The sequence below is a fragment of the Pithys albifrons genome, chromosome 19 (assembly GCF_047495875.1).
Source record: "Pithys albifrons albifrons isolate INPA30051 chromosome 19, PitAlb_v1, whole genome shotgun sequence".
Taxonomy (NCBI): Eukaryota; Metazoa; Chordata; class Aves; order Passeriformes; family Thamnophilidae; genus Pithys; species Pithys albifrons.
Genome location: NC_092476.1, coordinates 405,910 through 430,456, shown reverse-complemented (window position 1 = coordinate 430,456; position 24,547 = coordinate 405,910). Strand labels below are relative to the sequence as shown.

General features: G+C 44.0%; 1 protein-coding gene across 2 annotated transcripts; it reads right to left on the bottom strand.

Annotated features, from left to right (window-relative positions):
* Window positions 1-307: 307 nt before the first annotated feature.
* On the bottom strand, window positions 308-23,353 carry SUZ12 (SUZ12 polycomb repressive complex 2 subunit). 2 transcript variants are annotated; one of them, XR_011699415.1, is made up of 17 exons: window positions 22,885-23,353; window positions 20,112-20,158; window positions 19,959-20,023; window positions 15,312-15,380; window positions 13,752-13,801; window positions 12,437-12,522; window positions 10,899-11,130; window positions 10,046-10,148; window positions 9,241-9,346; window positions 8,329-8,506; window positions 5,228-5,319; window positions 4,650-4,793; window positions 3,963-4,120; window positions 3,385-3,583; window positions 2,796-2,875; window positions 1,157-2,507; window positions 308-1,047 (listed from the first exon to the last, which is right to left on the bottom strand). XR_011699415.1 is itself a non-coding variant. In XM_071573694.1 (16 exons), exons 1-16 carry the CDS (start codon window positions 23,186-23,188, stop codon window positions 2,168-2,170), a joined length of 2,253 nt encoding a protein of 750 aa, XP_071429795.1. In that variant the 5' UTR covers window positions 23,189-23,353; the 3' UTR covers window positions 308-2,167. The 2 variants fall into 2 exon arrangements, 1 of the variants encoding a protein (XP_071429795.1); XM_071573694.1 differs by having other exon boundaries at window positions 308-2,507.
* Window positions 23,354-24,547: the final 1,194 nt, after the last annotated feature.

Sequence of the window (24,547 nt, the reverse complement as noted above, 5' to 3'; positions counted from 1 at the left end):
TTCAGCAGTCATGCAGAAGAGTTGGCAGAGGTGCTGCTGGAGGCCTCTGCACACAGAATGACTGGACACCCACCATGGCAGATTTCGTATGACTGAACTTTATGTACAAAAGCTGAGTTCAAACAAAACATTTAATGAAAAACAATGGTTCACTTAAAACATCTGAACCTGGTTTGGTTTTCGTTGTTATTTGGGGTTTGGTTTTGTTTTTACATCTTCTGTACCGTTCCAATTCTTTTTAACCAGCTTACATGGCATCTTCAAAGGTACATTGAGAAAAGGCATCTTTATAAATAGAAAACAAGGGGATTTTTTCAGCTTTTATTATAAATTGACATGACATACAAAGTTTACTGAACAGAAGTAATTTCATTACTATTTTTGGGGGGATCACCAACTTTTTGTGCAAACAATGCTAGCCTTCTTTTAAGCATTAAGAGCATAACTGCTTAAGAAATGACATAAGCAATAATTCTAGAACTACATCTCCCCTAAAATAATCTATTTTTTTACATATGTGCACAGCTTTAGCAAATTAAAGCCAGAGAGAAATGCATGATGTACTATCCAGAGGCATAATTAGAGTTTGCTAAAACTCAGAGAGCTGGCAAATTCAAGAAGTTTGTAATGAAAGCTGCAGTTTCCCTCTTTCCTATTTTGTACACAAAATCAGTGACTAAGAACTTAATACTGGATGACAAATCACATCCACACCATTAGTTAAATAGTCTCACAGTTAAACACATCTTAAGGACCATCAAAATCAGTATTTACATTTTATAAATTTCTGAAGACACCATTAGAAAGCTTATATACCCCTTCAACAAATAGGGAACTGCATCTCATGGTGATGGAATGAAATAAAAAACAAAAAATACCTGTATTTACAGCAGCATTGTTCCTTTATAAATAAAGAATATGAAAAATGAAATATTTTAAGGATAATAAAAAATTGAGGTGATGTCACTCAACCACAGTGCTTGCTGGAATAAACCCTTCGGTGCTGATACTGTACCAGTAGTGAAACCACTTTCCATTGGAAAAAATCTGTAAACGTATGCATAAAATGTGTTAACAGCAGTGCAAAACTGCTCAAATATAGTCTAGTCAGCATCTTAGTATCTGTATTGAATACAATACATCACAGAATACTTACATAAGAAGTGCAACACATTTTCTGGTCCAATTTTACAGTGCATTTTTCCCTCAAGAGTGGCATCTCGAAAGCCAAAGCTAAACCCACGGCCCGGCCTCGCGGTCCGTCCTCAGGCAGGAACTTCCCGGGAATTGGCGACGGAATTGCCTGCAGAGGGACGGGAGCCTCCGGCCTTAGCATGGCACACCATGATGTGCAACCCCAGGCAAGAGGGGTTCCATCCAATCCTTGCTGCAGCTGTGTAAATGTGTAACAACAATATAAAGGAGCTAATGTTCAAGTTTAAAATGGTACACTGGGCGATCGATACATCAGAATTATCCACGAAACCCAAACTGCTGGTGACCTCAGAAAAGCCAAGGTGGTAACTTCACTGTGTCTGGAACATGAGAAGCCAAGATCTTTCCACACAGGCACGAGACAAAGGAAGTGCTAAGTTTGCCGACTTTGAGAATTTTAGTGTAAAAAAACCTAATTTGTAATTTATGATCAATTGATAAATGATTTCAAATACAAGGATCAAGGTTAAACTGTAAATAGTGAGACGTTATTTTCACAAAAAGCTAACTGGAGAATTTCTAAATAAGAAAAGCAGAAACTGTATCCCAATCCCCTTTCCCTAATGTTTCACAACTTCATGGTAGGAAAAACAGCCAGATACAGATGCAAAAATCTTAATATAAAAACGGTTTTACATATACTTAAATTATGTAAATTCCATAAAGTTCTTAAGACACTAATTACTAAAATTACAAAAAGATTTCCATATTGCTCTTCATGCTCAAACTCTTAGAATATTGTCATTACATCACCAAAACCAATATACATGTAGTACTTGCATAAGTAACTGAATAAAAACCCTGTTTAAACAATATCCTTGTTGAAATCATTTATTTCCATCCAGCAGTGCCTGTTTGGAACCTCTGCATTTCTGTGTGTAATTCTTTATGGAGCTCATGCACCCTAGAATGTCACTTCAATGCTTGTCCATTGGATGACAGTTCTTTGACTTCAGAGCTTCTGCTTCTTGCTCTGTTTGGTGGCACCTGAGACACTTTCCCCCTCTGAAACTCTGGCGGTGTTTTCACTGTATCCGTTCGTTGTCCCGCTTTGCTCCTCGGAGGGTTCCTCATCTGCTGGGGGGGCCGATTCTCCCTTCTCCAACTTCTGCTGCATCTCTCGGAGCCTGGCCACAGCTTTGTCTATGGACATGATGCTGATGAGGTTAAAGTCATGCATGCTGACCAGGTGGAGCATAAAGTTTCGACACAAGTTCTTCTTAATGATTTTCTGTCCATAATTTTCCACAAACAGCATACAGGCATGATTCATTTGATTGTCAGCAATAAACCTGTAGGGTTAAACAGCTGTCACTATGCAAGCAGAACATTTTCAAAGACAAAAGCATGCTCTACACAAAATCTCCAAGGTTCTTTTCTTTTCAAAGCCCAAGGGCTACCAGGCACAAGAACTTTTTAAAAAAGCTTAAACTCTCAAAAGCTTGTTACCAAATGATCCTCTAATGATCCTTTCCTAAACATCTGAGCCAACTGAATTTTGAGTATTTGGTGAATTGCAATGCAAAACGATCAACCAAATCTGTAATTTATTTGTATCAAAACTTAGCACAGTAACATACCCGTGCTTCATAACGTGAAGATTCCACAATTTCATCACTTCCTTCTCTCCTTCGTTAACATCCGAAAATTCTTCAATTTGCTGGAGACAGAAAGGATAGGAAAGGATAGGAAAAGAAACAAACACACCCATCAGAGCTGCATGTCTGCTGCCAAGAAGTGAGAGCATACCCAAAATTCAACTTATGCACAGAAATATATATAGAGAAAATTCAGGCTCTGCAGTCAAAAAAGTTAGAAAAATGTAATCCCATGGCGAGACTTGTGATGGTAAATTATATCCTTATTGTATAAACCCCACACTGTGTACTCCTGATTCCTGCATCTGCTCTTGAAGGAGGAAACCAGCCACGAACAATGAGAACTTGTTTGAACTCATGGGTACTGAACTAGCTTTGCAAATGAAGGCACACTTGAAAAATCAGCCTTTGATTCCATAAATTTCCATCAACAGATGCTCAGCAAATTATTCTGCTCTCAAAGTGCATCATTTTCACGGGATATGCCGGATTGCTCCCCACACCAACTGCAGATCATCCTTCAAAACCCACAGTCCCCTTAAAAGAATCTTGTAGGAACAGGAATAGTTACAGTGATGGTTTTCTCCCGCAGCCACTCGGGGTCCTTCTCGTCCTCGCTGTCCACCTCCATCTCCTGGGGGCGCAGGGGCAGGCAGGTGTCGCTGTGGAAGTACAGCCGGTTGTGGCCGCTGCTGTACGTCCTCTGCTGCTCCACCTCCCCGTCCTCCGACTCCAGGAATTCCGACATGCTGGCTTTCGTGCGCTTTGGCCTGGCGGGGCACAGCACAGGTGCAAACACTGAGCCATTGAGTCATACGAATTATTTCAGCTCCACCTTGCAAAAACGTTGGGAGTGACAGAATCTCCATTAAAAACCCCAATTAAAAATCCAACACCTCCCAATGTCAACTTTTGGGGAAGTAAAAGCTTAGGATAAGGCAGTTAAAAAGAGCTACATCATTATGAATAGGTAATTGAAAAGAGGTAGAAAAATCACAGGTGAAGTTGTCACATCTTTCAGTTACATTCTGTTGAGACATATTGGTGACATTTCACACTGTATTTGCACCTGCAGATTTACAGCTCTCCAGGTTTCACAAATCTGGTCTGTGGGCCATAACCCACAGAGCCCTTGTGTTCCATCCCTACCTGCAAACCAGGATGTGTGTGATGGGGGTTCTCTTGACTGGCCCATTGCGACTGAAGGCAAACCCAGGCTGGCGATGGATATCCTGCGGATTTCCCGCGTAGGAGCCATCGTAGCACTCATTGATAGACACGTCTATCCGAGCACCTTTGGGATGATACTGGAACAGAATTGCAAAGACACTGAGCAGACAGCAATGACAGCGCATCAGGAGGTTCAAAAAAGTAACCTTTTAAATTCTGACTACCTTAAAAATCACCTATCAGTAACACAATATAGCTCTAAGTTTCCTTTTAGAACACCCATATAACTTTTAACCTTCAGAAACAAATTATACTAAAGTCTATTTTACTGTTTTATACAAAAGCACTTGGAACTAATTATGAAATTAAGGAAAGTATCAGGAAAAGATTCCTAGAAATTAGAACATTTCTAAATGTCCTAAAGCTTCAATGGACTTCCAACCAAATGTAGATTACATTGGTTTTGAGGTTACATTAAAGAGCATATTGATGCCAAAACAGTGGCTACAGCCAGAATTCATCCTCCAGTTACCACATAACACACCAACATTCACATAACACTCAGAAGAGGCTTCCAACCTGTAGACACAGTGCTACAATTTAACAGGTCAGCAACAGAGTCCCTGCATAGGCAGTATCTGCCACAGACTCTAAGAGATTACTTACAACATAATTAAAGATAAATCTGCTGTGGCAGAGTTTCAGGTGTTTGAGTAAACTATAGAGCTTCCGACAGTTCAGTGTGCACCAGGGGCAGTGCAAGTCGTCGCGGGCCTCGGTCTGCTGCCTCGTGTTGTTGTTGTACAGGAACTGGTGCACACAAAGGAACAGTATTAGTTTCACTCATTCCCTTCCCAACCCCCCCAGATCAAGTGGGAAATCATTTCGGGAGACCTCTACAGTGATAGGAAGATCTTGGGAACACTCCAGCAGCTCAGCGTACTCAAATACTGGTATTTCAAGAATTTTCCCCCCACAGGAAGACCACCTGTCCCCTCCAGATGTCTAACAAAAGATGTCCTTTGTCTTTCAGAACATCAGCTGTGCCCCCAGGAAGGCTGGTTTTCTAAAATACTTCCTGTAAAAACTAGTATGTGTAACGGCTTTTAGTCTGTGAATCTGAGACCCCTTAAGGCATCCACTAAAAGGGCAAATGGAAATTCCCACCCAGCTGGGAAGTGAACACTTGAATTCCACACAATGGCTGAAATCTGGCTTTTCCCCCTCATGCCTGTTTTCAATACCTGGTAAAATATTCGCAACTTCTGTCGAGGTTCATTTAAAACATCTCTCTCTTTTCTTGTTTGAAGGTCTGTGGGCAAGGATTCTTTCACAGCTGAAAAAAACATGTGTAGATGTAGATTTCTTTGACAGACACTGTTTTACCCAGGTATGGAGGTTCTGGGAAGGGCACTGCTGCTGCAGGAAAGGGGCTGCTTGAGTGTTCTTTGACATAAGCAGCTCATGGCAGCAACAAGGAAGTCTCAGTGCTCAACCTCCTTCACAGACCTACAGGTGAACCCACTACCTCCAACACCAGATGGATCTCCAGCTTTGGAGAAGCCATCAGAGAACTTAAAAACAGTGAGGCAAAAAGCAACATTCTTAGTCTATTTAAGCAAAGAGATAATCCCTTAGGTATAACTAAAATCTGGGAAATCAAACCATCAATGCTTTCAGATTGCTGCATTCACATACATGGCCTAAATTCAATTTCAGAAGTTCCCAAGTCACCCAACAGACAGGAGGAATGCAAGAAACACACAAGATATTTAAGTGAACCTTTAACCCTCCAACACTTACTGTTTGTGTGTGTAATGACACTGCTCAATTGCTTTCGTGTCTCTCCCATATACTTTAATCTCCATGAAATTATTTGACTTCATGCAATTCACAAGCAACCCAGGCATCTCAGTAAGTTTATAAACCTATCCTCAACAGAAACCAAATAACAAACCTACTTGCTTTTGAATGGTGACAAAGATGGGAAAACAACGCTCAGCTCTACTGGCACAAGGAGATCTTTTAGAAGACACATTTATTTCATATTTAACATTTTGGAGAACAAGGGAAATTTTGTTCTCTTTCTGTATGAAAAAGAGGAGTCCTGACACTTCAGCCTGCACCACATCAGAGAAATTACAATTGCATGGCTCAGTTACTTTGAGCACTTTGTAATTACAGCAAAACTCAAGCTGCCACATTTAGAGTCTTGGATGGCTTTATTCCACTGGTCTGCCTTGGGAGCCAGGCCAAGGCAAAATGACAACACCAAATTCATCCAGCACTGGGAAAGATGCACTGGATCTTTAACTATCAGAACCTCTGGTCCAAGTTTCCTTCTGTTTTCACTCTCCTGGTACTCAGACCCTGCAAACAGCAGAACCATCAGGACATCCTGCAGTGCTGCACAATGTACCACAATAGATTTGTGTATTAAGGGTCAGCTGTACTATTTTGGAAGGTTGCTCTGGCTGTAACTTTACCCATTTACTGGAATATTTGGCTTCTCTGACGCAAGAAGAAAATGGGTTCCAGGGCACATCAGCAATTGCCATGTTCCTGCTGCCTCTACATTTACTATGCAGTGAACTACTACCCACCTCCTAGACCCACTCAACACACTGTCCTTTCTTTTGCAAGTCTGAGCATAAAACCTGCCTAACAAATTAAAATATAGATCTCCAAGAAACTCTCAGTTGGTTCAGACTTGGTTGTAACAATGCCAAGGTCATGGGTTCAATCCCCTGTGTGGGCCATTGACTTGAGAGTTGGACTCGCTGATCCTTGTGGGTCTGTTCCAACTCAGAATAGTCTGTGAGTCTGTGATTCTAAAATAAAAGGAATTGTGGTACAAGGAAGTAAAGAGAAAGCAGAACAACTTCTCCAGTGAAAGATCAGGTACTTCCCTGCTTCTCTTGGAAATACTTCATGTTTGTGTGCACTGGCAGCCATTCATCCCAATTTAAGAAACCCAGGTGTCCGTGATCCCTCACTCAGGTAAAACACTCAATTCAGAAAACAGGAGTCAGTCTTATTTAAGTGTTCCTGCACTCCTTCCAAGGAGAAGGATGTCTGCAGGTTGGCTGAGATATTAGGGATCATTCTAGACAGTGACTTCTGCACAGCTAAGGGCGAAATTCTTCTTGCTCTCACGTTCTTATCACACTAAAGCTCTAAAGGCAGCACAAAGAACTGCCACTCTCAGGAAGCCTCACCATCAAGTTTCTCAACATGTCCTGCAACACAACTGCACAGAAAGCAGTGCTTTTTCATAACAGTGATTCCCTTGCTATCACTACTCCAGCTCCAGCACCTCCCAGTCACACATCCAACACAAACTCAGACTGAAATGCCATTAGCACAAGCTCTCCAAAGCACTATGAGCTCCTCACAAGCAGGGCCTCCCTGCATGACCCAGAGACACTCCTGGGGACAGAACCACTGCACTCCAGAGTCACTTCTGTAACAGGGACCTGGAGATTCCTGAATCTCACAGTCTGGTCCAGGTCCAGGCTTGGAAATGCTGATCACTCTGAAGTGAATTGGGTGCCACTGCACAGTCCTGTCCAGAGGTGTTGAAACAACAGGAGCAGCAGCCTGTTGTCTTCTGTACAGCTTAAGTATTCCAGACGTCCCTGGGCCTTACCTGCCAACACAACATTCCAATCCAAAGCCACACACAACTGGGAGCAACACAAAATAAAGACAGTACCCAGGGCAGCTTTCCCTCTAGTTTATGGACTGAACATGAGGCCATGTGGTCTGGAACGTCCCTTTGGCCAGTTTGGGTGGCAGGGCCTCCTCCCAGCTGCTTGAGTCCCCCAGCCTGCCTGCAGGTGGGGTGGTGTGAGAAGCTGAGAAGTCCTTGAGTCAGCCTAAACACTGCTTAGCAACAACTAAAACACCAGTGTTATCAACATTACTCTCATCCTAAATCCAAAACACAGCACTGTACCAGCTACTAAGAAGAAAATTAACTCTATGCCAGCTGAAATCAGACCACCTATAAATCCAAAAACTCAGAGAAAAGTAACTGGAGTAGAGAAAACCAGACAATCCTAGAAATCCTACTGATGAATTTCCCCCTAAAGTATTTCATGGCAGTATTTATGAGCATTGTGTATAATCACTTCAACATTGCCATGATTTCAAAGACCCCACTATGTTTAGCTTGTAAATTTACCTTAAAAACTCACATAGTATGGGATACAACAGACCTGCCCATTTTTGCTTTTTCCTGTTGAGAGTTACCTGAAGCAGTTGCACCAGTGAGCCAGGAAACCCCTGGGCACACGAGGGCTGAGCAGATGATTATTCAGCAGCAAAACCAAAGTTTGCTCACCTATAGTCTGAGTAGGTTTAACAGAATTGGGCTTGTTTTCTTGAGGAAGGCTTTCAGAATTTCGTGTTGCAAGAGGCTTAGCTATAGGAGCTGTAGACTTGTCATTTGTGTCTCCTGTCCAACGAAGAGTAAACTGAAGTGTAGGTCCCTGAGAAAATGTTTCAAATGGAGGCAACCTCTGGTGGGGGAAACAAGAAATAAAATAGCAGAATTACTGTCTTTCCATGTACAAAGACAATCATGAGAAAATATTCACAGAATGGAGGCAGATGTGATTTCTTTTTAATCCAGGCAAAGGCTGAACAGGATAATTGAGCTTATAACTGTATTTTTGCTACAAAGTTTGGATCATCTCTGCTTTTTCATAATTATATAATCATGTTGAGACACAAATACTTTGCAACCATCTGGAATCTTTACCTTCTTCTTGTCAGTTACTTGGAACAGATACTGTCCCAGGCCATGGGAGCATCTGACTGTGCAAGCATGTGCAGTCACCTGCAGTCACTGTATCTCTGTGGAGTCAACTTGGTCAGTAATTTCTCCCTGCTCAGCCCTTTTTCCTACACTGACACACCCTCCTCTTTTCATCACTACATTTTATCAGCCTTCTCTCAAGGTATGTATGTGATCACACCTATGAAAGCTCTGGGTTCCTCTTTCTTTCCCTAAAATACTCTGCTTCTACAGCTTGTTCCTTTTTGATTTGTCCAACTTGTTACAATAAGAAACATTTAAACTACCTGATTTTATAAAACACAAGTTCAGAAATCATTGAAAGACAATTATTTCCTGTTCAATTCAATCCCTTTTCAGAGGACCAGCAACTGAGTGCCCTTCCAGCTGAGCTCCACCTCAACCCAGACCATTTTAGGTGAAGAAAGGTCTCTGAGCCACTCAAACAATCCATACCTTCCCATCAAGGATCGTTTCCCATGTTGCTCTTTTCTTGCTAATGGGACACTCTTCCATTTCCTGCATGGCCACTTCATACTCCCCATCCAGAAGTTGCAATCGTCTGTCAGGACAAAATATGTGTTATTTGTAAAACACCTCATTTTTACTGTTTGCTATTAAATGTACTATTCCACAGTAACCAAGTTTCCATGAACCTAAAAACCCATAATTTTTATGCATCATTTGGTTCTGCTGCACATCAGACATTCTCATTTATACAGCAGCAAGGTTAGAATGTCCTTGTGTACCATCACTACAAACCACCTAATGGTTCATATGTTTAGCATATTAAAGTTCTCCAGTGGAATTAAGTAATAGAAAAGAACAAAATGTTGTTAAAACTTCTAAGAAGATACAGATTATAGAAACAATTTTTTGAAAAAAACAAACTCTTCTCCAAATGCATCTAAAACCGTATTTGGATAAATAACCATTTGGCCAGAATGACTTGGAGTTGTTTTAAGCAGTTTCTTGTAGCTCTAATTTTATTGATAAAGAACTCATCTGCATTTGCCATGGATAGAATTCCTATTTTCACATACTGTATTCTGATCATTCAGTGAACAGGTGTCAGTATAAAATGTGCATTATGGAGCCTGTAAAGACTTTTAAAAAACACAACAGGCCTGAGCTCTTATTGTAAATAGAACTAAAACACAGCCAAAGACATGCTACACCCTAAATACAGAACACACTAAGTTTATTACTAAACAGATTTCTACTGATGAACAGAAGCAATACTCATGTTGCATCACATCACCTGTTTTTATCGAATACAGTCATTTGTGCTACAAATGTCTTTTCCCCATCCTCACGGTTTGAGGAGTTTCTTTTCCTTCGAGCTGGCAGCTCCTCATTGACATCTGCACATCAGAAATATGGAATTCCATCATTATATGAGCACAGATTCAAAAGACCAAACAGTCTCTATGCAATTGCAAAATGTAGCTGGCTGCTCATTGTGTCAGCTGTGCCATACATTGGAAAGGACAAGGCAATGGAAAGAGCACTTAGCTTAACAGTAACCATATTTTAGGCATGTTCTCATGTATTTATAGTTTCATCGTATTATTCTGCCAGCATAAAGAATTTGGGATTTGATCTTCCTCCTCTTGTGGCTATAAAATAGTGAGAAATAAAGTGTTTCATTCTACGGCTGTAACATTTGTGTTGTAACACGTCTTAGTAAGATGAATAAAACAGCTTTGAAAAATTTGTTATTTAGGTATTTTCTCTATAGGCTTTTTTTTTGCTGAGAGACACTGCCAGCCCCTCCAGCTGAGTCAGCAGTGACCAGTGTGGGGGAGGATTAATGAGACCCTCAGTGACCACAGGGCTCTCTCGTGACATTCACCCTCTGACAGTGCTGCCTCACCTTCCCCCTCACACTAGTAAAACTGCTGTTCAATTTACACAGAGAACACAGCACAGTTCCCAGCTCCCAACTCCCAGCTGAACTTCAGCCCCAGCCCAAGAGAGACTGCAAACCAAGGAAAGCCCAGCTGGTCACTGAGCTGCTGCTGGCCCTTGTCAGTGTGGCCTGCACTGCACACCAACTCTGCATGTGCCTGCCAGACAAACCCTGCCCAAGCTGACTGACAGGCTGAAGTTACCTATGTTTTCATTGGTCTCCCCATTGATCAGTCCATTAAACTCCCTCCTTCCTGGGCGAGTGACTCTGAACAACAACGAGTAAGACTTCACCATGTGGCTGTTGCTGGGTTCGAACTCGTTGCTGGAAACTGCAAGTGATGGGAAGTTGCCTGGTTTGATTTGGCTGAGGTCTGGGTTTAAAGGCACCTGCTTTTTACCTGTGGGAACCTGTCTGATGGGACAGCTGACATCCTGCAGCAAAACAAGAGACAGGGGTCACGTTTGGGGCTACAAAGCAAAGACATCGAGTGTTAAAATTCGTATCATTTGTGAATTGTACTTGGCCTGCCACATTTTTGGAAATAAGCCTTGTAACAGATATAAATCAAAACAATCTGGCACAACCCCAGGTTTTAAATGCAAAACCAGATATTTGTAAGTGTAAATAAAACTGGCATTCTACAAGCCCTTCTGGCAGCAGCCACCTTTCTCTGAGTGATTAAATTAACACTAACACGAGGCACTTAGAAAGATTGTAGAACAGCCATTAATACTAATTTAATTCTGTTTACCTAAAAAATTAAATGTTTTGGTTATATATATGTATTTCAAGGGCTTCCTGTCTTCTCCCTGCAATATTACAAAGTGCACTTTGTGCTATCTGTGAGATAAAGAACCACTTACCTGGGATTTATTATATGCAGTACCTCTCAAACAGATTATTGAACATTGGGAAAACAAGGCAAGATGGCCTAAATATGGAACTGGCAGCAAAACATTTGGAAAAACCATCAGCACCTCCTGATTTCACCATATTTATCCATGCTGTAGCAATTAACAAAATTGGCTAGAAACAATATTAACTCTTAAAAACATGTCAAAACAGCTTAAGAGTTTTAGGGAAAATACACAAAGTTCTGTCTGCAAATCTTTCCTTTCTGGTTAAAAATTACAGCATTCATTACTGAGCCTCCCAGATTCCCAGAGCTGTGAAGATGATTTGCCAACTGGTGTGAAACAAACACTGATAAAACTGCAAGTAAATTCAAAGATGCTTTAACAATAAAATGTAAAACTCTTTGTGATTCATAGTAGTGAAAATCTGCACTAACCAAAATGACCAAAGTAGAAAACCCAGGCAGAGCAAAGGCAAGGTCAGAGGCACAACTTGGCAGGTGACCAGGGAATCCAAAACAACTACAACTTGCTCCTTTTTGTTTCTGAATTCTAAAAGACAGACTATTTTATGACTTTGTGACTGTCTGCTTGATTTGAGCCTCTGGAGGTCACAACAGAATGAACAGTTTAATGATGTGAGACACAAGAAATGGCTGAAATTCCCACTGAGTGGATCTGACTCTGGTGAACAAAGCTGAATGTCTTTTTAAACTCCCAGTTATTTCTCACAAAGCAGTGCAAATTCCAGTAGATAACTTGAATAGATCAGTGAATGAATTTAAAGACTAATTTCTACAGGCAATGTTAATTGGATAGTCCAGAAGCAGGGAAACATCTTGCTCTAATACACATTATTAATAGTTTGTCAAATAACTTTTACCTTTCGTTTCTTGTGGCAAACTTTCACCAGCAGAACTTCCAGGGTTACAGAATTTTGTTCATTCTCTGAGTTTTGGGATGGCTTATCTGAACAGAAAAATATTTGAAATTCTGAGAAGGTGAAGGTCTGTTCAAAGCTACAAACCCCCCTGTGATTACTTTTTAACCACAGGTACCTCCAGAGTCCTCCAGCAATTCTGAGTTTCAATTCTCCCCACACTTACTGCAAATTCCCACCTATCCCCATCCTGGCAGATTAGAAAGCACAGTTTGAAATTTGAAAGAGCAAGTTCACAACCTTGTTACAACACAGAAAATGGTTATGGGTAGATTTAAAGATGGAATATACAAGTCAAATCATCAAAAATTACACAAGTCAAATCATTTTCTCAATTTTTTTTCTTTACAGGTTACAAACCTGGAATTTGGTTTGCACTGAAACTTCAGGTCCAGAAAACAAAACAAAATGAAAAAAACCCAACTTTAAATATTATGCAAGGTTAAATATATGCAAAATAGCTGCTAAAGGACTCGAAAGAACCTGAAAAAATGTCTTAGAAAATCAGACTTGACTTCAGAGAAACCTCCCAGAGCCTGGAACCCTCAAGGCAGCTGCTGCCAGCAGTGTGATCAGCAATGCTGAATGAAAAGTGAAAAATAACATTTTATTTTAATGGACAAACAGCTCAGTATTTTTCAGGGAAGATAAAAAAGGCAGGGCATTTATCCAAGCCCAGAGCACGTCTCTTGTGCTTTCCTCAGGGAACAGAACTCGTGGTGAAGTCCAATGTCCCCATTTTGAGGCAAACCCTTATGTGCTTAACAGACATCATGGCAAGACTGCAAGTCACTAAAACATGATTTCTGTGCCTTTGCCTCGTGTCCAGACTCAACCTGATACAATTTATGCTTACACTTGTATTTTAAATTAGAAACCACTGAATCTCCAAATTATTTGAAGGCTGTGGATTTGTTTAAAGCTACTTCAAACACCAAAGACACACTCCCAAAAAATCATTTGCTTCAGGAATTCTTCAAGATCCATTTCAGTTTGAATGGATGATGACTTGAAGTATTTCTCAAAATCCCTGTTCTGACTAAAACCCCAAATCTGCTTTACACCACAATTACATTACAACATTTTTAAAGCACTATTGAATTATAACTAGTAGGACAGGCTGAGCTTAAATTTGTTTAAATCTGCATCCAAACAGCAGAGATTAAAAACACTCCAATATTCCCCTCACTGATGTCTACTCCTTTCCAAGGTGTTACACAAATCAACAGTGTAATAATGAAGGAACTGGCAAACATACCATTTTTATGGAAGAACCCAGTAAATGTAAGTTGCAAATGAGCAGACAAGCTAAACAGAAAAAAAAAGAAAGGAAATGTTAGAAGAAATGTTTTCTTCTCCCAGCAGCCCCTTCACTCCATGCACTGATGGTCAGGCCAGGCCAGGCCCACACAGGGGTCAGCCAGTCCCTCCTGCAGCTGGGAAACTGCCTGGACACAGCACTGGGGCAGCTGTACCACTGCTCTCTTTCCAGCCTCATTCTCCCTGTGTGCTCTGACTCGGGGTGTTAAAGGCAAAGTTTGAACACCACAGCAGAAGGGCATTGCCTGCAGACAGGAGGTCTTCCCTTCCCAGGCAGCAAACACATTTCAGAGATATTTGTCAGCAACAGAGATCAGTTTTGGTGGAAATTTTCTACAACTTCCCCCTGAACCATCATTTGGGTGTAGATTTTTAAAAAAAAACAACTAACCAAACAAGTATTTTAGACTGAGTAGTGAGAATCTTTACAGGGCTGTGGCTTTAGAAATAACCATTATGAGTCACATCAAGTCCTTATCATCCATAAACATGTGACCAAAATAATAATGATTGCATCTGATCTCACAGCCTGGACTATTCCAGGCACCACAGACCCATTTTATTTCCAATTGTTCAATTCAGGACAGTTTAAAACAAATTTTCCTAACCCTGTATTAAAGTGGGTACCAAAAGCACTCAGTATTTCTGGAACACACAGCAGTGAACAATTATTGTCTGTCATACTGTGCCCCCAGACACAACTCTGAGCCCCTCCACTCCTGCCCAGGCAGACACACCCCGACACTCCTCCCAGGAGCTCTGGGGTACCCGGGAGTGCCCAGCAGCGTGGGCAGCCAAGGGGCTGTGTCTGTGCCAGCTTCCAGCACTCACCCAGCTCATTCTTCCACACCAACTCTACACTAAAGCACATTTTTGACAGCTGTGAAAGCACAAAACCAACACACACAAATCAATAATCTATGTTGTTTCAACAAAGCAACTACACATAACACATGGAACAAAATAAAATCAAGCAAAATAATACAGAGAGGATTTATAAAACCTCTCAGAACACAAAATTCACACGTTTGTTTCAGACCACACTGTATCCACCACGGCTGCCTCTGAAACAGCCTAATGGTCTGCAAACCCTCTGGAAAAAGAACAGGTTAAAACCAGGAAGTTTACACACACAAACTCCAGACAGTGTCACTTCATGGTGTTTTGTCCAAATCTGCCTCTTTCTTCACTTTTAATTGCAACACACAGAGATGAGTTACTGACATCACCTGAAAACAAAGTTAAGGTAAATCCTATGGGAGGTTTCTGTACACATTTTAAGAGACACCACAACAAACACTGGGAGTTTATCCTGATTCTTTTCTCCAAGTTAAGTGACCACATACACACATTTTAAGAGTCTGGAAGCAACACTTCAAACAAAGAGTAAATACTTTGCATCTAATAATGACTCTACCAGTCAGAAATACCTCTGATTTAGCACACACACGTGTTCATGTGTACACACACACAGATGTGAAGCAGGCCAGGCCAGTACCTGTGAGATTCTTGTTCTCCCTTCATTTTCTCTACTTTTGATAACATTTCATCTACTTTGAATGTTTTCCTGCGAAGAAAAAGCAGAAAGAAGAGTTTTACAAAGCCATGATCCCCCTAACACATAAGAAAATTTATTCAGCCTGAACTTTGACTGGTTTTCCATCTACAACTGTCTATACACACAATTTTAGCCTTCTCTGCAGAAAACACCCTTTATATACCTTATAACATGCCCATGTTTTAGGGACAGAACTGCTTCTCAAGCAGCACCAAAAGAATGCAGAGAATTATAACCAGACCTTTCAGCAATAATCCTACTGCCCACAGAAAGTTTCATTTAACAGCAACACATGGAAACCTTGCAATGAACATGCCCAGCCACACTTCAGCTTTGTCAAAGCAAATCCTTCTGCTTTAGTGACACTTGTACCTACATGTCAGCTCTTCAGCCATTAATATTTGAATCTTGATCATAAATACAAAAAACACTTAAAAGCTTATATGATAAAAGAGTTAAAACCTAATTAAATTTGTATGAAATGGAAAAGAGCAATGAATTCTGAGGCTCCTTTCAGAGCAGTCACAGGAAATGGGGGACAATGACGACAATGTCAGAGAATAATCCCTTCAAATCATTCCTCCCCAGAATTCTGACACCAGTCTGGTCAGGCTCGGATGTTCAGCCTGTTCTGCCACACACACAATTTAATGTCCATTGCTAAACGAAGCTCACTCAGGAACAGAAGTTATTCAACACTTCACAGAAACCTTTCCACTTTTCATGAAAGGGAAGTTAAAGCTTGGCCACAGATGCCCCCAAAGCTGCCCCAGACTGGAGAGAGGGGCCAAGAGGGTGAGGACACCCTTCCTTTACACTTTTACCTTAGAAAGAAGGGAGTAAGAACACAGGCTGTTGCCAAATCCTGGAGCTCTTGTGGGGGGAACAACCACGCCGTGCTGTGGGGAAGTGGGCAGGACTGTCCACTGAAATGTCCCGGCTGGAGGGCTCTGATGGCCACACTGGCCACAGTCAGCGTGGAACACCCGTGAATGAGTGAGTTACAAACCACTCAGTGACTCAGTGACACTGCACAGCAGACCCTGCACAGGCACAGGGCTGCAGCAGGGAATCATCAGCAGGGTAGGAAACAGTCACTGAGCCCAAGATTCACACACATGACAGACCCCAGAACCGACTCACCTACACGCCAGTGTGGGATTATTAAAATGAACAAGAGCAAGAGCTGTTAAGAACAGAGCAATTTGTCAAAAATTTCAGATTCTAAGGTAAAAAAGCCTCTGTGCACTTTGCTCCAGCTCATCAGTATCAGCCACTGTTCTGCAGAACAAAAGTTCTGATCTTCATGGGGCTTTCCTCAGACTGAGGAACTGCTTCCAACAGCTTTGGAGCAAACCTACCCCTTGACTGGAACATGAGCCAGACACCAGCTCAGAGACAAACATGATTCAGGGATGGGGGACAGTCAGCAACCTTTCATAAAACACACTCATATCTGACACAACTTGCATTTAAGATGTGAACATTATTGATCCAAAAAGAGCAATGGCACAACCTTTGCTAAATCCAGACTCAGGCTGGTCAGAACAAGAGTCTTCCCAAAACAATCTTTCTGAGAAACTAAAAATAGCTACCAAGAAACCCATTAAGTTAAAATTGTTGCCTTTGAAGTTAACTTGTAAGAGTAGCAATTCCTCTCAACTGCATTACTACTTTTGTTACCACATTCCCATGCAAAACAGACAAAATTAAGTGTTTGTAATAACCGTCCCTAATGCCCAGGATTATCAGGACAATGTTTTCTTCTGCTGTAAGTACACACATCCTGGGCACTCCTTTCTTCACCCACTCCTATTCCAGTCAAGAAAAGCAATAATTAACAAATTATTAGAATTCACATCATAGCATGCCATTACTCTGCCAATAAATAAAAGAATTACACCTTTATTCAAATACTGCATGGGAAGCAATTCATTCAGTACCTTCTTTCTGACACCATCATTTGGTCTAACAATACAGTAAAACCTAAAGACAGACTCAGGCAAAAAGCCCATTCCAGTTCCCATCAAGTATCCCCTGACCAAAGAGCATCATCTCTCTGATAATGAGCAGAAACTTCCATACCATTTATCCCAGCTGACACATGCCCATGAACTATCCCCATTCTTCTGCACTCCAGTTTTTATATATACATAGTTTTATAGATACATTCTAGTCTCTATAAACACTTCTCAGTATTAAACATACAGACCAACATGAATAATTTCTCAGTAAAAATGCAGTTTTACTTCCCTACCACCCCCAAGTGCTAAATTTGTCTGGCATTTTTCTCAGACAACGAAGAGCTGGAGGTAAAAGATGTGGAGCTGTAAATACTCTATAAAGTCTGGAGATCAGTTCTTTGTGTTTTACTTATGCTACTGCTCACTGAAATGGCAATCAAAAATGGCAAAATTCAGGAGTTCTAGGAGAATGAATCAATAAATAACCATGTACAGGCCACAGAAGCAGGTGACAATGGTGCAGGTCCCAGAGACTTCTTTGCAAGAGACCTCTGCTAACACTTTCACAGTTCTGAAGGCAGGAACATAAGCCTGAGCATGATCTTCTGCTTTAGCTCAGATACTTCTCCTCTTTTACAGCCCCCTTTTCACCAAAACAACGAGATCACACACCTTAACTGCTTGTGCTGAGTGAAGAACAGTGACTGAGGCCCTGTGTCTGTGAGTGTTCCCCAGTACAGATCAGCAAACAGATCCTGCTGATCCCCTCAGGAGGGTCAGCTGAGACTTTGGTGCCACTACAGCAAAATTATCCAAACTACCTTTAAACTACAACTGCTGTGGTTGTAACTGGGTTGAAAGAGAAGGACCAGGTACTGCCTGAGCATGGAAAGGTCACAGGGGAACCCACAGGAGAACAACACACTTCCCAGTTACATTCTCTTTATCCCCTGAACTCTGCTAGTTCCCTTCTGTTGCATTATTATGTTTATTTTATAAAGAAAACACTGAAATGTTTTACTCAGACCTAATTCCCAGAATGATTTCAGTAAACCAGCACTGAAATCACTACTGAGAGAAACAGCCATCAATGTGTCTGTTATTTGAGCACTGCCCAACTCAAACCAGAGTCTAAACCAAAGTGTTAAAGGAACTGGAAAAATCAGGACGTTTCAAAGGGAAACTGAGCATTCCTTGCAGCTGAATCTGAACTAGAATTTGGAACAGTGGGTAACACTATGTAGGCAAAGTCCTATTGCTTGTTTCCTGGCAATACAGATCTACAGAACAGGTACAGGAAAAACACACACACTGCAATCAACTATAAGTGAATGTAAGTTATAAGCAAGAACCTCCTGTTGTACAATTCCAGTTATAAAAAACAAACAAAACCAAACAACAAAATCCAGAGCACCCTGAAAAATAACTCCTTAAAATTTGGCTCTTACTTTAAAACAAGCAAAAAATTCATTTTGGCAACTTTAGTAAGAAAAAAGTAAGCAGCAACTTCAAGCTAAAAAAAAAAAACCAACCAAAAATCTGATCATTACCTGCTCTCAGTAGCCAAAGTTTTATGTTTTGAGAAAGCTTTGTTGTAACATTAAAGTCAGGGCAAGAACATTAAGCAACACCCAAGAGATCCAAGAATGCCATGAATAACTCCTTTAATTTAAATGAAAATACACAAATTCTACTGATCAAGAGATCATTCAGATATCACCTCTCTTAGATACAAACACCAAGTTTAAATTAGAATTGTCTGCATATTCACATTTTGCTGCATATTTGTTGTATTTCAGTCCCACAGCAACTGTTTCCAAGCAATGAGAACTTCAGTGCTAAAATATCTCAAAGTAAGTGTTCAGGTTACAAAAAATTCCCAAGTGTAAGAAATGATTTTCAGTGGAAGGGAAATAAGTGCAAGGGCCTTGTGACTGTGCTGATAACTAAGGTGCACTGCACTTGGCCCTCTGCAGTTTCTGGGTTTGCCAGTCCATGGACACCTCATGTGACAGGAGTGACTGTGCTGCAGCATCAAAACAGCCCCATCTCTCAGGTGTGTCCCCTCAGAGCAACCTCCTTAAAGTATTTGCTGGAGTTTTTGTAAAATGTTATAAACAGACCTCCCCAATTTTTCAGCTTTTAAAATAACCACAGAAAAAACTGCTGGATTCCTTCAATACTAATTAACAAAGCCAGGAGTTTTGTATTTGGCATTTGTTCTTCTAAAACAGGTGGCCAGGCTACAGTTTAAAATAAAATGTTTCATATGATTATGATTAAGCACCACTGACTACAGGAGCTCAGATGGAACAGTTTTGTTTGTTTTTTAAGGAAGTTCTCCCCCAGAACAGACATAAAACATGGGAGAATGAGGATTCTGCAGATAGTTCTCCACACCCAGTACTCAGCAGAAGCCACAGGAATAAAGCTACACACACACTTAACACGGCAGAACATCTCCTGTGTCTCAGAAATCAACTCTACACTGCTCTGCACTTCTTAAGGTCTTCAAAAGGAGAAGTTTTACACACCATGTGGAAAGAGGAGGCCACTCCCCACTAGTTTTTGGGCCTCTGCTACTTGGTGAACATTCTAGGATTCATTTTCAAAGCAGTTTTACCTTTTGATATTTGTTCGGGAGTTTCTGTGGGACATGTAAGTGAGAGTTCTGTGCAAAAATATTGGCTGCAGGGAAAGAAAAATAAAGAGGTTATGATTTCATTACAATTTCCTCCAAGCCCAAAGCAAAGCAGTGACAGAAGCAATCACTTACTGCTATTAGATTCCGGGTACGCAGAAATCTGTATATCTGTGTCGGCTCTAGGAAAAAGGAACACGTGTTATCCCAGTAACTGACACTCCCAGAAAGATACCCCTGCAGTGACAGAAAGTATCCAGCCCAGCAGCTGATCCTTTGGAAACAATCGCCACAGAAGTCATCCCACTGTCCAAATAACTACAAGTTAACAGGTCAAAGGGTACTTCACCTACTCCACAACACAAAGCGAGTCCTCCTTTAATCTGCCATAAATCAGGGTCACAACTCAACCCTGACTGCTCTTGCTTTCCACAGAAGGTGTTTCTTACAGGCCTTCGATCATGAGAGGGCAGACAAAATACCACAGCACGTCACAACTATTGTCAAATAGGTAAGTGTTCCTCATGAGGGTAATGAACACGTCTGATCCACACCAGAACAGCACAATCAGTTCTGGTCTCTGTTTTATCCTTCTGGCAAGTGCCAAGGTCACTTGCAGCAGGTACTGACACAAGGACAGGGACCGACAGCTGCCCACGAGCCATTAGGGATCGTTCTCAGCTGGGAAATTAATGTTGATTCAGGTAAAGCAACAACTGTTTCAAAGCGCAAACAGGGGGAGGATAATCCAGCTGTGCCCAACATGGACATGGAAGCACAGCATCATCTCAGGGAGGAGCAGGAACCAAAACTCAAAGGATAAAGACTTGCCCACAGGCAACAGGACCTCCAGTTTAGTTTTAACCAAGTCAGTTAAATCAGGACAATAAAGGTTTTGTCTGAATCAGGTTGCATCTAAAAAGAATTCCAACCTAAACTGAAATACACCCTATTTATGCTGAAATAAAAGCCAGCCTCGTTAAGTAATGTCAGCAAGAAACTAAGAAATGACTCAGTAAAACACATCAAGTAGAGAGAAAAAGAGGATGTCTTGATGCCCATGCTGAGACTGCTCACACTGCCTCTATTTCCGACGTAAAGAAAACAAACTATTTCTTTGCTAAGAAATATAAAATTTTATTTTCATATGACTGCAAAACATTTATTCCTAATAGCTTGAAACTGCTGTATGGAATTCTGCAGTTAAAAGTGGGAAAGGACAGCTTTTTATAGCCTTTACCCCCTTTTAAAGATATGCTTCAGCCTTATTGCTGCAGTTCTGAATGTGAGACCCCACAGCCTCTGTTATCAGGGAGAAGTCCTATTGTTAGAGAAGGAAATCTTAACATGATCACAGTAAGTCCTTTTGGAGGCCTCATGAAAAGCAGTAAAATCCTGCTTAGTGCAAATTATCATAATAAATCTGTGTTTTTCAAATCAAGATAAAACACAGAAAAGAAAGAAAGGAAGAAACGTGTACTTTGCTACACAGTGAAAATGCAGGGTAGTGACAACTTTTAAAGAAACATCCCAGGTTTTTCAGTCTCAAAAAGCCCATAACTATAATTTACAAAGGTATGCAAACATTAAATTACATTCACAAGGATGCAGTTTAATTTAAAGGCAATGCACTGCTGCTTCAACTTTAGCTTCTCCAAGTAGAAAAATTCTGAAACACACTTTTCAACCTGCAGAGAGACATATGTTTCACAAGTACACATTACCCAGCAGAAGCTTAAAATAAATCTTTATCTTTTTCTAGCATATGACCTTGAAAAGGGACAAAATCAGCCAGGACGAATGAGATTCAATCCTCAACGTGTTAGGATTTCTTTAATCCAATGTTTACTTATTGCAGTTTTCCCATGATATTCTCATTTTATGGTGCCTCCACACCGTGGCTTCCTCCTGGTCCCACCTGTCCAGCTCGGAGCTTCCCCTCTCTGCACACCCTTGAGAACGGGCAGGGGAATTTTTTCCACCTCGGGCACTGACACTGAGCAAACCACTCGTTTGCCACTTGACCCATTTGAAGCACAGAATTTACTGAACACAGAGCGCTGTGAACAAGACCGAGGCTCAAAAGACCCCTTATTATTCGAGACACCACCAAAAACTCCCAACACTTTCTGAAACGCTGTCAGAGTCTACAAGCGAGTGAGTGTGAGCAGTGACAGCACCGATCCCAAACCAGGGCCAAGTTCCTAAGTAGGACATTAAAAATTCCCTTCAAATCTTGGCAATTGCACAGAAATCTCTCAGTACCGGGCAGGTTTACTGCTCCACCGTGCTTTTGAACCAGATTTCCAACCAGATTTCCACCAACAACTTTCTGGTGCGTTCAGGGGGGTTTTCCTGCTCTCCGAACTGCCACAGGGGGATGCCTGGGTCGCAAAGGTCAATTTCCAGTACGAAACCTCAACTACGGGACAATTCTTGCCAGACAAAGAAAAACCAAGTACAGTCAAGTCTTAACCGCATCCTGCCCCTGGAAGGGGCTCGAACGGGGGAGGCCGAAGAGGAACGAGCAGGCTCGCCCCTCACCGCCCGGAGCCGGCGGAGGGAAGGGAACCCGAGGCCCCGAGCGCCTGATGGGAAGTGCCGTGAGAACCAAGTTCATCGCTGGGCGCGGGCACACACGCACCCCCCCACCCCCGCCCTCCGCCCCGCGGGCCCTCCCGCACCCCGGCCCCGCTCCCCGCGCTTCCGCCCGGGCCCCGCCGGCCCCCGCCTCCCCTGGCCCCGCTCCCCCGGTGCCCGCTCCCTCCCCCGGCCGTGTTTACCCCCGGAAGCCCCCGTTCCCCGCAGCCTTCCCCTCCTCCTCCTCCCGCCCTTTCCGCGCCCGCCCGGGCCGGTCCCGCCGGCTCGGCCCCCCCCCGCCACCTCCCCCGCCGGCCCCGGGGCTCACTCTCGAAGGCCTGAAGAAAGAGGTCGTGGTCGGCCTGGATCTGCTCCATCTTCGGCTTCTTCACGGGGGGCAGCGCCGCCGCCGCCGCCGCAGCCGCCGAGGAGGCCGAGGAGCCGCCCGAGTATCCGCTGCCTCCGCCGCCGCCACCGCCGCCCGCGGCACCGCCGGATTTGCCGCCGGGAGCCGCCGCCGCGGCGGAGCCCCCGAACCCGCCGCCGCCTCCGCCACCTCCTCCTCCGGCGGCGCCGCCAGCGGAGCCCGAGCTGGGCCCCGCACCTCCTCCACCGTGCTTCTGGGGAGCCATGGGGGCGGCCCCGGGCGGGCCCCGGCGGGTCGCGGAGCGCGGGGCGGGCAGGGCCGGCCGGGGCGGGTGCGTGAGGCGGGGGGGGGGCGCCGCGCCGCGCTCCAACTCCGCCAAGTCTCCTCCGCCCCGCGCCCTCAGCGCCGAGCCCGCACCGCCGCCGCCGCCGCGCCCGCCCCCCGCGCGCGCCCATTGGCCGCCGCGATGGCGCCGCGCGGCCCCATTGGCCGCCGCCGGCCACGCCCACGCGAGTGACGCGCGGATGGTTCTGGAAGCGTTTGGTTGGTCCGCGCGCTCGGCGCGCGCCCCCCCCCGCCCCCGCGGCCCCCCCGCCCCGGCCACCCCCCCCCCGCCTTTGAACTGAATCCGCGGGAAAGCGCCGCTCGCGCGCCGCGCGCGGGGCACCATGGGAGGGGGGGGGGCGCGGGGACGGGGGGGACACCCGGCGGTGGCGGGGGCGGAACCCGCCCTGACACCCCTCACACAGCCCCTCATACAGCCCCTCATACCGCCCTGACACCCCTCACACAGCCCCTCATACCGCCCTGACACCCCTCACACAACCCCTCATACCGCCCTGACACCCCTCACACAGCCCCTCATACCGCCCTGACACCCCTCATACCGCCCCTCATACCGCCCTGACACCCCTCACACAGCCCCTCATACCGCCCTGACACCCCTCACACAGCCCCTCATACCGCCCTGACACCCCTCATACCGCCCCTCATACCGCCCTGACACCCCTCACACAGCCCCTCATACCGCCCCTCATACCGCCCTGACACCCCTCACACAGCCCCTCATACCGCCCCTCATACCGCCCTGACACCCCTCACACAGCCCCTCATACCGCCCTGACACCCCTCACACAGCCCCTCACACCGCCCTGACACCCCTCACACAGCCCCTCATACCGCCCTGACACCCCTCATACCGCCCCTCATACCGCCCTGACACCCCTCACACAGCCCCTCATACCGCCCCTCATACCGCCCTGACACCCCTCATACCGCCCCTCATACCGCCCTGACACCCCTCACACAGCCCCTCATACCGCCCCTCATACCGCCCTGACACCCCTCATACAGCCCCTCATACCGCCCCTCATACCGCCCTCACACCCCTCACACAGCCCCTCACACCGCCCTGACACCCCTCACACAGCCCCTCATACCGCCCCTCATACCGCCCTGACACCCCTCACACAGCCCCTCATACCGCCCTGACACCCCTCACACAGCCCCTCACACCGCCCTGACACCCCTCATACCGCCCCTCATACCGCCCTCACACCCCTCACACAGCCCCTCATACCGCCCTCACACCCCTCATGCAACCCCCCATACTGCCCTCACACCC

Coding starts and splice junctions, on each gene's coding strand:
- SUZ12 (XM_071573694.1), bottom strand. CDS start 23,188: ATGGCTCCCCAGAAGCACGGTGGAGGAGGTGCGGGGCCCAGCTCGGGC. Junction 12,523..13,751: donor TGGGTTCTTCCATAAAAATG/GTATGTTTGCCA, acceptor TTTTCTGTTCAG/ATAAGCCATCCCAAAACTCA. Junction 10,149..10,898: donor GGAGACCAATGAAAACATAG/GTAACTTCAGCC, acceptor TCTGATGTGCAG/ATGTCAATGAGGAGCTGCCA.